General features: G+C 31.9%; 1 protein-coding gene across 2 annotated transcripts; it reads left to right on the forward strand.

Moving 5' to 3' along the window:
- Positions 1-7,822: 7,822 nt before the first annotated feature.
- LOC117207729 (NPC intracellular cholesterol transporter 1 homolog 1b-like) lies at positions 7,823-15,513 on the forward strand. 2 transcript variants are annotated; one of them, XM_033448196.1, is made up of 23 exons: positions 7,823-8,178; positions 8,423-8,643; positions 8,794-8,924; positions 9,026-9,143; positions 9,345-9,534; positions 9,938-10,009; positions 10,247-10,464; positions 10,559-10,657; positions 10,745-10,947; positions 11,018-11,218; positions 11,292-11,496; positions 11,596-11,712; positions 11,851-12,031; positions 12,118-12,245; positions 12,350-12,607; positions 12,738-12,901; positions 13,001-13,116; positions 13,188-13,327; positions 13,450-13,646; positions 13,863-14,094; positions 14,426-14,539; positions 14,610-14,772; positions 14,925-15,513. In XM_033448196.1, the coding sequence occupies exons 1-23, from the start codon at positions 7,962-7,964 to the stop codon at positions 15,008-15,010; spliced, it is 3,771 nt and encodes a 1,256-aa protein (XP_033304087.1). In that variant the 5' UTR covers positions 7,823-7,961; the 3' UTR covers positions 15,011-15,513. The 2 variants fall into 2 exon arrangements, with proteins under 2 accessions (XP_033304087.1, XP_033304088.1); XM_033448197.1 differs by lacking the exons at positions 7,823-8,178; positions 8,423-8,643 and adding an exon at positions 8,671-8,688.
- Positions 15,514-15,777: the final 264 nt, after the last annotated feature.

Below are 15,777 nucleotides of genomic sequence, written 5' to 3' on the forward strand. Positions count from 1 at the left end.
GTAGTGATGTGACTCCTGGTGCAGGGTCAGTGTGCCTGAATAGTACCGCTGTGTCTTCCGCGAATGTCAGTATCTTGCTATTAGAAGTTGTTGGTATGTTGGCCGTGTATAGTGTGTATAGAATTGCTCCTAAGAAGCTTCCTTGCTGAACCCCTGCCTTGATGTCTTTAACTTCAGAGTATGTGTCTTTAATTTTTACTGCGAAGGTTCTGCTGCTTAAGTAAGATTTAATTAAATGGTATATCTGCTCCCGGAATTGTTTTCTGATTGATTGAAGTAGACATTCGTGGTTTATTATATCAAATGCTTTCTCGATGTCCATAAAGAGGGCTGTGCAGTATTGTTTGTTTTCTAATGCTTGAATTATTTCATTTGTATAACGTTATAACGTATACGTTATAACGTATTACGTCATATAGTATAACGTTATAACGTATTACGTTATATGGTATAACTGTATAACGTATTACGTTACATGGTATAATGTCATAACGTATTACGTTATATGGTATAACGGTATAACGTATTACGTTATATGGTATATTGTCATATGGTATAACGTTATGTCGCATTACGTTATATGGTATAACGTTACATCGTATTACCTTATATGGTATAACGTCATAACGTATTACGTTATATGGTACAACGTTATAACGTATTACGTTATATGTTCTAACGTCATAACGTATTACGTTATATGGTATATCGTTATAACGTATTACGTTATATGATACAACGTTATAACGTATTATGTTATATGGTATAACGTCATAACGTATTACGTTATATGGTATAACGTTATAACGTATTACGTTACACGGTATAACGTTATAACGTATTACGTTATATGGTATATCGTTATAACGTATTACGTTATATGGTACAACGTTATAACGTATTATGTTATATGGTATAACGTCATAACGTATTACGTTATATGGTATAACGTTATAACGTATTACGTTATATGGTATAACGATATAACATATTACGTTATATGGTATTAACGGTATAACGTATTACGTTATATGGTATAACGTTATAGCGTATTGCGTTATATGGTATAACGTCATATGGTATAACGCCATGACGCATTAAGTTATATGGTATAACGTTATAACGTATTACGTTATATGGAATAACGTTATAACGTATTACGTTATATGGTTTAACGTTATAACGTATTACGTTATATGGTAAAACGTTGTAACGTATTACGTTATATGGTATAACGTCGTAACGTATTACGTTATATGGTATAACGTTACATGGTATGACGTTATAACGTATAACGTTATATGGTATAACGTTACAAGGTATTACGTTATATGGTACGACGTTATAACTTATAACGTTACATGGTATGACGTTATAACGTATAACGTTACATGGTATAACGTTATAACGAATTACGTTATATGGTATAACGGTATAACGTATTACGTTATATGGTACAACGTTATAACTTATTACGGTATATGGTATAATGTTATAACGTATTACGTTATATGGTATAACGTTATAAGGTATTACGTTATATGGTATAACGTTATATATGTAGTATCGGGGAGAAAGGCCCAAGAAACGTCGAGCTAACTACAGACAGTGTCGTGAGAGCCGAGGCGTTGTCGGCTCCATCAATGCATTACCGGGTCCTTCAGGTAAATAGCTTTGCCGAAGGGACCTGCGTGACCCTGGCTACGAGCGTCTGTAGAACACGTGTGCGGTAGGCCCGGCAAGAGACAATGGAGTGCTAAAACGGGCAGAGAGTCAGTCGAGGAGCAGAGTGCGAGTCGAGAAGCAGAGTGCGAGTTGAGCGGACACGGAGTGTGAGTCGGCGTGCGACGATATCGTAGTCTGTCCTTTTGTTATCGAATATCACTCATTAAAATACCTTAAACTTTAAACTCTACCAGCAATCACTTGTCCTTACTCTAAGAATCCACAAGTTACTACATATATTATGACGTTATAACATATTACGTTATATGGTATAACGTTATAACGTATTACGTTATATGGTATAACGTTATAACGTATTACGTTATATGGTATAACGTTATAACGTATTACGTTATATGGTATATCGTTATAACGTATTACGTTATATGGTATTACGTTATAACGTATTACGTCATATGGTATTACGTTATGACGTTATACGTTATATGGTATAGCTTCATAACGTATTACGTTATATAGTATAACGTTATACGTTATATGGTTGCGGCGTGAATGTATATGCGCTCGTGTGTGTGTGTGTGTGTATAAATAAAATATATGTACACAGCATGGGAGTAAATGGATGTTCATAAATCTAAGGATATCTATATCAAACGGAGCGAATCGTATATACATAAGTAAGAACTTACTTATGTCTATGCACTCACTGATAGATCCTATACTTTTCGTCTATGTTTTTCTTTCTTATTTTGAAAAGAAAAAGGGCGTTGCCGTGAAATAATATAAATCGATACCGATAGAGGTAAAGTAATACATTGGGCAATTAAAATATATCCCTAAATTTTTTAATACTACTTGGGATCATCCTATTTATACATGTTCGTGTACATATATTATCTATATGTATGACACACATATATGGATGCATAATCAAAATACGATATATTTTCTTTTAAATATTTCATAGGGATACCATCATGGGTATAAATCGTTTGTGTCGGACAAGACAACTATTAGATTTATTATGCTTATTTCTTGTTGAAACAAATAATGAAACGAAAATTTTAACGTAAGGTCTATTTCATTTCATTTCATTTCACTTCGCTTCAATTCGTGGTTCGTTTCCACTTCATTTTGTTTCATTTTGCACTAATTTCACGAATAACAGTAAATAGTTCGATGCGTTACGAAATGTGAATTTGACGCACATATCAAACAACGACAGCCCATATGTCGAACAAATTATTCTTGTATTTCTTGTCTTCGTTAAAATGCCAGCATATTCGTTAGTCGTGTCCTCCAATTAATCTTTTTCATGTTCGAGACTACCGATTTAAATATGAATCCCTTGTGTAAGAAATTTCAAATTTCCGATCGTCCAGTATACTTGATCTAACAAACTGGATATGGACTAAAGAAACGAGACGACAATGTAGCGAGATATACTTCGCGGGACATTCATTTAAGAAAGAATGAGAAAAAAGCACATAAGAAATTTAAATTCGATCAATCAATTGGTCGTTCTATTTGATCGGCAACTATTCCATCATTAGTTTCACTATCTTGTTGCATACACGGATATGTTTATCGTGCAGCAATTATGTACAATGAAAAAGCTTAGACTTTGTTTTAAACCTCCTCGCACGCATTTGTATTAACAAATTTATTCGATAATTATCTTTACGAAAAGCAAAAATCACACATGCTATTAATACATTTATCAGATTCTGCAATTTCGTAGAATTACATTACAAATGATAGGTCACCGCGCTGTTGATCATGTTTACTAAATAGTATGTCAGTGTGTGTGTGCGTGTGTCGGTAATGCATCCTGCTTGTTTTATCGCGTTTCGTAAATATTTTTACAAAAGCAACTTGTATCAAGGAATTTGTTGAAGTTTAATTTACAAATTTATTTAAACATCTTTCTATATCAGCGGCTCGAAATTAAAATGCTAGTATTTAACTCAGTACACAAATAGAGACATTAAAGTTCGATTATGAGTTTCAGTCAAAAAATATTTTGAAAGGTATTTCATGTTAGCTTTCACTCTATTTCGAGGGATTTTACAGATTAAAATGTATAAAGCGATTAAAATGTATAAAAGTTAATGGAAGGAATGTAATATTTTGGGCGGCGGGGGGGGGGGGGGTTATAATATACGAATACATCTGCATATTACTACCGAAACTTGGAAATCTATGTAAAGTATCTTTCAAAGATCATGGTTGAAAATCGTCTTTTACGCTCCGCTTCCGCTTGAAGTTTGCGTATGTTCACTTGGAACATGTAGGAAAAATGACACACGCGGGCAATAAAAAAACTTATTGAATGAGCATTGTATACTGTTGAATATTGTACATAACGAAAGAATAAACCAAATAAGACCAAATACGAAAAATTATAGGAAACAAATAAAAAGGAGTAGAAGAAGAGTAGCAAGAAAGGGAAGAAAATGAAGAGAAAGAAAGAAAATGAAAAATAATTTGAAAAAATGAAAAATTGTCAACCAACCAAAAATAAAATAAGACTACAAACTGAAATTACAGAAAAGCCATAGATGTATATTTTACACCGATTTATAGAATTTGAAAGCTTGATTGTAGCTGTACGATAAAATTCTTTACACTTTCTATAATTATCATTATGCTATAAAACCACGTGCTCTTTTTTTTCTCATTCAACATCCATACATACATGCACACTTTGCAACATATGCACACACTTACATAGCAATCGCATAATCGCACACGTGCGCATATACACACAATACGTACGTACATAATAAGTTATTGATTAATATTTCACGATGGAGAAGAAATAACAAAATATCTACTTAACGATTATTATAGATATAATGCGTGCGGATTTAAGATCTACAGATTTTCCGTTGCTCGAGTTATTGCATTGTCTACTACTACCACTACTATTACTACTACCACTACTACTATTACTACCACTACTACTACTGTTACATTATTACACTATCACACTGCTACACTATACTACTATTACTACTACTACTACTACTATTACTGCTGCTACTACTGTTGCTACTCCTACTACTACTTCTATTACCACTCCTACCTCTCCTCTTCCTCTTACTACTATCACTATTACTAATCCTATTACTACTATTACCATTACTACTACTGCTGCTTCTGCCATTACTACTGCTACTGCTACTACCGCTACTACTGCAATTGCTGCTACTACTGCTGCTACTGCTGCTGCTACTACTACTACATACACACAACATATTAAAATATGTAACAACACACAAATTTTATTATATAAATTTTACCGAGATACGTCTCCGAACAAAAGTTGGTATTTACTTTTTTCTCGATCTGCATGACATCCTGTTTATCCTACACAATGAGATTCCTCCTTTAAATTGTAATTCATTTGAAATTAACATCGATACAGAATGAGTTGGAATCGTGATAGGAGTAATTGGTCCAATAATAAATATTACTTTCTCGTAATTTTTCAGAGTATTAAATCGGTTTGTTATATATGAAATACTTTATCCATCAAACATAAAAACCTAGTGATAAGGTTTTTAGTGTTTAATATTCCATTCAGTAGATCGTATTACGCCTACATACATACATTCATATTTATATGACAATCAATGGAAATCTTAGATTAATTATTTTTTCTGTTTCAAAAGAAGGAAAACTGGTACAACGAAAAATGAGAATTATAATTATTATAATCACGTTAACAGTATTAATAATAATAATATAATATTGTTAATAATATTGTTAATAATAAGAATGAGAAGAAATCGGAAATTTGAAGAGCGATAAAGCGAAAAAATAATTAAGATCAAAGTATTTTGTGTGTTTAGCTTGTGAGAAATTAGGCCGTTGGTGCGCGATAACGGATCCTAAAAATGTTAGGAGTATCGTAAAGTTCCTGAAGATTGAATAAACACGCAACGCAGGCAATGAGAAAAATGGCAAATGGTCGCAACACTATAGCTCGGAGACGTATCTTGGTACATAGTTGGCCTAGTAACAAGTTTCATATTTTTCGCCCCAATCGAAGTGAATCGTCAAGTACTTATCATCTATTATACTATATTATTGACATTATCCAGAAATTTTATTGAAATAAACTTTATCGATACCGTTGAACGTAATGTACTTAAATTGTGACGACGACAATTTCGATATTGTTACGGACACTGAGTATACAAAGTGAAAGGAGAAAACAAAATATGAGGGAGAAGAGACAGGATGCGAGAAAAAGGGGAAAAGTAAGTAAATGAGTGAGTGAATGAATAAGAGTGAAGACGGTAAACGTGGCTCCGTGATGTGTGTACGTTTGATTGTATGTATGTGTGTATGTATATGGAGGAATGAATATGGAGAAAGTTGGAAAAATGAGAGAAGAAGAAAGTGGAAAGCAAAAAATAAACGGACATCAGCCTTTGAATGGATGTGAATCCGAATATTTGAAATGAGAGATATCGATAGAATTATTATTGTATAATTATATAAACGGAAATATAAGAGATACAAATATGAGTAGGAATACGAATATAAATGTGAATATGAATATGAATACGAATATGAACATGAACATTAATATGAATATGAATATGAATATGAATACGAATATGAATATGAATATGAATATGAATACGAATATGAATATGAATATGAATACGAATATGAATATTAATATGAATACAAAACAAATTGGAACAGGGTGGGCCGGTCGTGTTAAAATAAAACAAGTATAGAATACAATGACGATATAACGAATCTTTCTACGTATATTATTTCCCTGTCATTAATACATATATGCACACTTGTGTGATGAATCAGAAATTGAGAAACCTTGTACCTTACGTATAAATACGCAAAGGCAGTGCAAACATGTTGTTTATGTTTTGTGTAATTATACATTAGTAATGAACATTATATAATTATGGTAATTCCTGTATTTATTGTTGCTGTTCCTCGGTTACACGGAAATGTTCAAGAATGATCCATTTGTACAATCATTAAGTTATTAAAATATGATTATTCAGTATCAAAGATGCGTATCTTTTCTACCTCCTTTTCTACTCCATTCATCGTTCTTACATATTACTCTTTCTTTTATTGCGATTCTATCTGATTTTATTATATATACATATATACAAGAGTAAAATTTAAAAATAATATTGTAGAGTAAGAATGATTCGGTAACTGTGACAAAGTACATAACACAGGTGTATTATTATCTCCAATTAAAACTAGATAGAACGCAGGTGTGCACAACTTGATACTGAGGCCAGGTACGGATTAAGTGTCTTCACGGGAGAATTCCCATTTTTTAAATCCCTGAAAATAATTGTCTAAGTTGGAACAAAAATTTGAAAATGCTTTGAAAAAAGTTTTGTAACGGTAGCTTGTTTTATAAGTTTTAAATTTTATTAATAAGCTACTTTATATAGTTTCTTCTTTCTTCTATCAAGTATATATACTTGATAAATTTTTAATTTTGATTTTCTCTGAAACGGAGAGTTATATGAAAATATTTTACTCTATAGTTTCTTCTTGTTTCTTCATAAGGAATTATTCGACCAAACGCTGTATATACAATATATTTATATTACTTATATTATTCTTTTAAAAACTTTTGTAAAAATGAAACAATTACAAAAGAAACTGGATTTTATAAAAATATTTCAATATGATTTATTGTAAAATAAGTCTTATTTTATATTTATGGAAATTTATTTCATTTCAACACGCCTCTCCCTTTCTCATTTTTGTATGAAGAATCACCGTTAAGTCATTCTCCAAACGTTCCAGGCTTGAAAAACTTTAAACCGGCCCTGCATGAACCGATCATTATCAATGATTTATTGAGTATATCGATATTAATCTACGATGTACTCTGCTCCGATAAGTCTTTATATTTCCATTACTGCTTACGAGAAGTTTAATTTCATTGTAAATGTTCATCTCTTTCTAACAGCTCCTTTATTAATATATTCAATCACACGATAAGATGTTCGATAAATTCGATATGAAGACGAAAAGTCAGTATTAGTTTAAGGTATTCCAGACTGATTCTTCGATTGAGTAACAAAACAAACGATTCATAGGTGACATTATTGATAAAATAGTTATCAATTCATTTGTTGGTAGTGATTGTGAAGGAAGGAAGTTAAGAGGTATCGAAGAAGAAAAGAACCAAACTCTGTGAAGTTAACATAATCTACGGGTGAAATCCGAAATTCACGCTTGAGTTTTGAATTATTCGCAATATGAGTCGAAACAGAATATTTGTTTTACTACTATTCTGTTACATGTTACAATTAACGCAATGCACAGATAAATACCACTGTGTATGGTACGGAAAGTGTGGTACCCGGAAAAATTTGCAGCTTGCGTGTGCGGCAAATAATACTGCAAAACCAATCAATAACACATCAGCCTCAGAACTTCTCCGTGGAAAATGTCCACAATATTTCGAAAATATAGGTATTAATTTCATTTTCATTTTCATTTTCATTTTCACTTTCATTTTCATTTTCATTTTCATTTTCATTTTCATTTTCATTTTCATTTTCATTTTCATTTTCATTTTCATTTTCATTTTCATTTTCATTTTCATTTTTACTTTGAACATTACTTGTATCTTTCCTTATTGCTTATTCGTTTCTCATGCATCAGGTCTTGTACATATATATATATTTAAATATGTAGTTACGTGTAAATGTTTTAGGTTCGAATGAACCAGAATTATGTTGCGACTCTGATAATATTGAAACGTTGGTTACACAGCTGTCTATGGCCGAAACCATCTTTGGCCGATGTCCAACTTGTATAAAAAATGTATATAAGTTACTATGCGATTTAAGTTGTAGTCCTGAACAAAGTAGATTTCTCAATGTCACGAAAACAAATAAAACTTCAGAAGGCAAAGAATACGTCGAAGAATTGGAAGTGAGTGAATCAGACGCGCTTTAATATCATTCTATGACATAACAAGTTCGTTAAATGTAAAAAATTTAATGTCTCTCGAAAAATCTATTCTACTTATTCTTCAATCTTTCGCATGAATAAATAAATTATATCCATTTTCAATCGTTTTAGGTTTATATTGATGAAAAATACATGAACGATACCTATGATTCCTGTAAGAATGTCGTGTATCCAGCATCTGGAAATTTAGCTATGGATCTCGCTTGTGGAGTTCACGGTGCTAGTAGATGCAATGCAAAATTGTAAGCAATTATAAAATGTAAACCATCCTACCGTAACTTTATATGAAACAATAGATATTTACGTAAATTTATATCAAAATTTCAAAAAAGTATAATTGTAGATGGTACGAGTTTCAAGGTGATCCGGTTGCAAATGGTTTTATAGCCTTTCGAATGACTTTTATAACAGATAAGCCATATTGGAACGAACCTACGAAGACATGTGACGAACAGTATGATGTGAGTCCAAAGACGAATACACATTGAAATGATTCATATTGTGATTCACATGTGTATCAAATGATACACATTGAATACACATACAAAGAGTAGACCAATACACATATAATTAAATACATACATATGTCTATGTTTTAATGAGTACATAAACTGTTACTATAACTATAAAAAATGATTTATATTTGCGTTCTTTTTTGACAGGGTTTATCGGCATGTAGTTGCGTTGACTGTCCAAAATCCTGTCCTCTCATCAAATTAGACGAAAGCAATAATGTTCCCTTCATTCTTTTTGGAATGAACGCCTATGGTATCATAATAGCAATTGGAATCAGTTGCATCGCCTTATTAATCACACTTGTATATCAATTCGTACGGAGAATATTTCGTTTAGGTATTTATAATATTTAATATAAGCAGCTTGCATAAGTGCTTATACGTACTTGTATGCTATGTACATTATAAATACATATGTACATAGCGTTAGATCAAACGTGATGCACAATTTATTAGACATTTGCAGCCACGTAATAAGAACATGTTTTGAACCAAATTTATTAGTATCTAGCGTACAACAAATGACCATGATAAAAATGTTGAAAACATTCTTTTCATAAGTGTTTTTTTAAATAAGGGTTTTACGATATCTAATAATCGCCAACGAATAATATTGAAAAATCATTGTAGTACTATGTAGTACAAGTACATATATAGGCACTTATGTGCATTAGTGAATATAAGCGAATTTATATCTGTTCTATATGTTATCTCTGTTTGATATGTTGTGAATGATGAAGACGGAAAAAACCTGATTATTTGTAGAGGATATCATAAAATATTTCATGTGGCTTTCACTGCTTGGGGCAAAGGTACGTTTTTCTAATTACTTTATCTATTTATGTATTTATATAATTACAATACGTGTGTTGTATTGGATGTTAATCAAAATACTCTATTATTAATCATAGTACTGAATTACGTTTATCACTATACGTTTATACATATATCTTTATATATTATATATATTCATATATCGTTAGTGACTATCCTGTTATTTTTACTGATGTGAATAATACGATTACACTAACTATACTTATGTTCGATAGCATTCGCAAAATATCCATTCATCACGTTAATCATCTGTTCGTACGTAATATTGGGATTAAGTTACGGAATGACGTATCTTTCTATAACAAGTAACCCGATAGAAATTTGGGCAGCACCTACTAGCAGAGCTAGACTTGAGAAAAATTACTTCGATTCTCATTTTCAACCGTTCTACAGAACTGAGCAGATTTATATTAAATCCGTGGGCCTTGGTGAGGTAAAGTTGTTCAGTTATCCGAAATTTTAAACATAAACGTAGTAGGCATGTTAAGTATTCGAATACGTAAACGTATGTTTCAAATTATATTTAGATAATCCACAACACAACAAATGGTAATCTTGAATTCGGTCCTGTGTTCAACAAGGAGTTTTTGCTCGCTGTATATGATCTCCAAAAGAAAATATTGCAAGTAAGATAAGAGATAAAAAAAAATGTTGAATGGAAAGAAAAAATACATGTAATATGAACGAGACCGCGTTGATATTGAAATTTTCAGCTTGGACAAAACGACGGAGAAGGTTTGGAACATATCTGTTATGCTCCTGTTCAAAGCGAATTTTTTGGCCCCGTTACTTTAGATCTTTGTACAGTACAAAGTGTATGGGGGTATTTTCAAAATAATCTCACTTCGTTTAATAAGACAGATACATCAGATACGTACGAAGTAAATTATTTGGATGAATTGTACAAGTGTGTTCAGTAAGTAAGGAGTATTTATTGTGCCTTGCTATTGTTATTGCCAATTTCTTTTATCATATCTCTTTTGAAGAAATCCATACAATCCTGAATGCCTGGCACCGTACAAGGGGCCGGTTTTACCCGCGCTAGCCTTTGGAGGATTTCTTCGTGAGGACGAATTCAATTACGATGCGACAGATTACATCAAATCGACCGGATTGATTTTATCGTTTCTTGTAAAAAACTCACTAAACAAAACTGTACTTGATGCAACTCGCAAGTGGGAACAGCGGTAAAATTGATTCACAAAAATAGGATTGACACTTTTCTATTGAAATATTCAATCATTCGACTTAATCTTTTAGATTCATTGACTTTATGAAAGAATGGGATGTCAAAGAGAGACCAGAATTTATGGATGTCGCCTATACTACGGAGAAATCAATTGAGGATGAATTAGAGCGATCGTCGAAAGCAGAAGCAGTAACAGTAATATTCAGTTACGTGTTGATGTTCCTTTACGTAGCTTTTGCCTTAAGCGAAATAAAATGTTCCGTTAAAAAGTATTTCGTAAGTTTTTCTTTTTGATATATATGTAGTTAATAATCACGTTCGTCTGCGTCCATATTTTCGCATTCGTTCTCCTTTTTCATGTTTCTGTCGTTTTAGGCAAACAGTAAAATAATATTAAGTATCGGTGGAGTTATCACCGTAATAGCGTCAGTAGCTTCTTCCCTTGGTATATTTGGCTATATCGGAGTACCCACGACACTACTCACGATCGAGGTAAATGAGTGGATATAAAGGAAATCGCAAATAACAGAATAACCGCTTTTTTCATCTACAATACATAGACGTTTCCTGTACAATACATAAATACTTATGTATTTGGAATATATATACATATATTATCTATATAAACAGGTAATTCCGTTTCTGGTACTAGCTGTGGGCGTAGATAATATTTTTATTTTGATTAATACGCATCAAAGAAATCCAAGACGTAGCGGAGAATCGGTGCCTGATCATATCGGCAGAATCATGGCCGAAGTTGGACCATCAATGTTACTCACTAGTACGTCAGAATGCTTCTGCTTCCTGATCGGTTAGTATCGATATTTTCGACGTTTAACGTTTATTCTTTATCAAACATTTAACTATTATTTTTACACTGAACATTTTCATTTGCAGGGACATTATCGACAATGCCTGCAGTAAATACTTTTGCACTCTATGCATTTGTGTCTATCTGGATCAATTTTTTGCTGCAAATAACTGCGTTTGTTAGCCTTTTATCGTTGGACGAGCAACGATTCGAGGTAAATGATATTATATCTACATACATACATACATACGTACATACATACGTACATACATACATATATACCTATTAAACTAATTTTTTAATTCTTTAATACTCTAGAATAATTATTTGGATGTATTATGTTGCATAAAAACGAAAAAAGAGAATTTTATAGTCGGGGAAAACTTCAGTTTCGCACATACGATCTTCAAACGTTTTTACACACCTTTTCTTATGAAAACGCCGATCAGAATAATTGTATTAATCATATTCATCGTAGTACTACTTACACACGTCATAGTATTGCCAGATATTAGTATCGGATTGGATCAAAAACTTTCGATGCCTGCAGATTCTTATGTTTTAAAATACTTTCAGGTAATGTCTTTATTGTATGGATTATATGTACCGTTATGCGATAATTTAATAGTAATGATAACTGTGTTGAAAATGGTGGTGATAGTGACCTCGTATATCATAACGCGACTGAATATTCGGAATTTTTCAGTTTATGGAAGACCTTTTATCAATGGGCCCACCTGTTTATTTCGTGGTAACTCCTGGACTTGATTACAGTAGGAGAATGGTACAAAATATAATTTGTGGTGGTCAAGGATGTAATAGCGATTCTCTATACACGCAAATTTATTCGGCTGCTAAGCAACCTCAAAAGTTTGTATAATGCAATTCCATTGCATTCGAATTGCTCTTAATGATATGCATCCTCCACTCGAAACCTTGCTAATAGGATTATTCGTTATTCAATCGTAGATCGTATTTGTCAAAATCAGCTTCATCTTGGATAGACGATTATATGGATTGGTCACAAATTAGCGACTGCTGCAAATACTTTCAACATAATCAATCCTTTTGTCCACACACAGACTGTAATTATCACAAGATTTCATATTTTTACGAACCGGTTATTATTTTATTATAACCAACATTTCTATTATAGATTCGTGTGAGGAGTGCAATATTCATATCGACGCGGACCATCGACCAGATCCGTACAGTTTCCGAAAATATATATCCTACTTTATACAAGATATTCCAGACCCAAGCTGCGCAAAATCTGGTCGTGCTGCATACTTTGATGTAAGATTATTTCTATATTTTTCTTCCCTGCGCCTCCTGCTTCTTCTCCTCTTACATCTACAATTACATCTGATTTCTTATATTCTACTAACATTCTAGCATCATTATTTACATATTTGTAGGCAATAAATTATCATACAGACAAATACGGTTTAACGGATGTTAAGGATAGTTATTTTATGGGATATCATATCCCATTAAAAAAGTCATCTGATTGGTACGAAGCATTGAGATCTGCTAGAACTATCGCGGATAATATTACAACTATGATAAATAGTAAAAATCTAACCAACGAGAACATAACTATATTTCCATACAGGTTTGTCTCTTTCATTTTTATTTACTTTTATAGATTTTAAACTCAAATGCACCACTTTCTCAAAATCGAATTTTTATAAATTTCCCAGATTATATACGTATATGCATATGTACCTACACAAATATCATCATTATACCATTATATCATTGTCATCGTTAGCGCTATTGTTAATGAAATATTGTGCGTATGAAAAATTTGATAAATTATTTCTTACAGCATATTCTATGTGTATTACGAGCAGTATCTCACAATTTGGAAAGAAACGCTATCGTCATTGGGTTACTCTCTTTGTGTCATCTTCATAGTGACTCTAATCCTAACAGGATTGTCGTTATTTTCGGCGATAATAGTAATACTGACAGTACTCATGATCATCGTAAATATAGGCGGTCTTATGTATTGGTGGCATATTCAATTAAACGCAGTTTCTCTCGTCAATTTAGTAGTGGTATGGTAACAAATGGCACACATATAATTGCATACTAACAACGAATCACACGAATCTATACTATTTATGTATATGTACATATTTGAATAATGTATAACAGAGCGTTGAAATCCGTAGAAATCTTATGAAGATCAACTATGATCATAGAGGGCAAATACGTAAAAATAATTAAATATGTATATACATAGATTGTGACAAGTACATATACATATTTGTATATTTCGTTCTTCACATATTTTATTCGACAGAACACACATCCATTGTAACCAAAGCCTAAAGACACATAGCAGCAATGAAAACCTATATTCGATTAAATTTCGACTTCTTACAGGCCGCTGGTATATCCGTAGAATTTTGCAGTCATATCATACATTCGTATTTAAAATCTACGAAGAAAACAAAAATTGATCGTGCATCTGACGCACTTAACAACATGGGAAGCTCGGTATGTATAAATACTCTTTGTCTATCAATATTCTAATTAATATGTTTTCTTTCGTTTTGTTCCGTTGCAGGTATTCTCGGGAATCACATTAACGAAAATCGTAGGTATCATTATACTGGCGTTTTCGAAAACTCAAATCTTCCAAATATTCTTCTTTCGAATGTATTTGAGTATAGTAGTTTTTGGTGCTGCGCACGGTCTAATATTTTTACCGGTGCTACTAAGTTTTATAGGTAGGGGAAATAAAGTTGCACATCGTACAACTCTTTTAAAACTATATCGTATACATTTTGTATTATAAAATACATAAAGTAGTTGAATATACATAACTGTAATGCCGATACATTGTTTTTGTGAGTATATAACAATTATGAATCAATTTTAGGTCCATCAAGAACGTTAACAAATGTAGCAGAGAATGAAAACAAAAATGGACAATATATAACCAATATCACATTCAACAAATACTAACAACGTGTACAATGTACAAGGGGTTTTCATCCATGAATTATTATTACGTTTTAAGAGCGCGAAAACAAATTAATTTTCCACTTAGTTTTGAAACACATTAAAATCATATATACAATAGAATATATATTAAATTATTATTTCTAAAAATATATTTCTATCGAATAAAAATAATTAATAATATCACATATCTGCCTAAATATTAGAGAAGCTGTACATATTACATCTCAACATCGAATCATTTTAATCTCCAGGGAAGAAATCCCGGTTCTGTACTTCAAATTATTGAATATCGGACAGAAGGTTAGACAGAAAAAATAAAATAATTTTCATTCTTTGGCCATCGTTTCCCGATAACATTTTTTAAATTTCGATGTGTAATGTCTCATTTTAGATATTTTTAGTTATATATAATGTTTGCATCTCATTATGTGTTTATATTTTATGTTATTAAGAAATGGTGTCCTTTTTATAAATTTGAAACAATTAATAATTGTAATGTATAAAAAATGTAATATCAAAAATTTTATTTAAAATTTTATAACAATTTCATATTAAATTTTATTTATTTCTCGAAATCAAGTATTTTATTTAGTGAGAAGTACAAGTTACGTTTCAAGATAGAGAAAGATGAAGAAAGTGATTCTTTTTTTTCATCGAGTCTCTTTCTCCTAACACCCTTCTCCATGCTCCACTGTCTAGAACTGCATACTTAGGTCAGACCACGTGGATCAGGCTCTGTCCAATCAAGGATTCTCCCGCCAGTTCCA

Source organism: Bombus bifarius, unplaced genomic scaffold (assembly GCF_011952205.1).
Source record: "Bombus bifarius isolate JDL3187 unplaced genomic scaffold, Bbif_JDL3187 scf7180000008046, whole genome shotgun sequence".
NCBI classification, from domain to species: domain Eukaryota; kingdom Metazoa; phylum Arthropoda; class Insecta; order Hymenoptera; family Apidae; genus Bombus; species Bombus bifarius.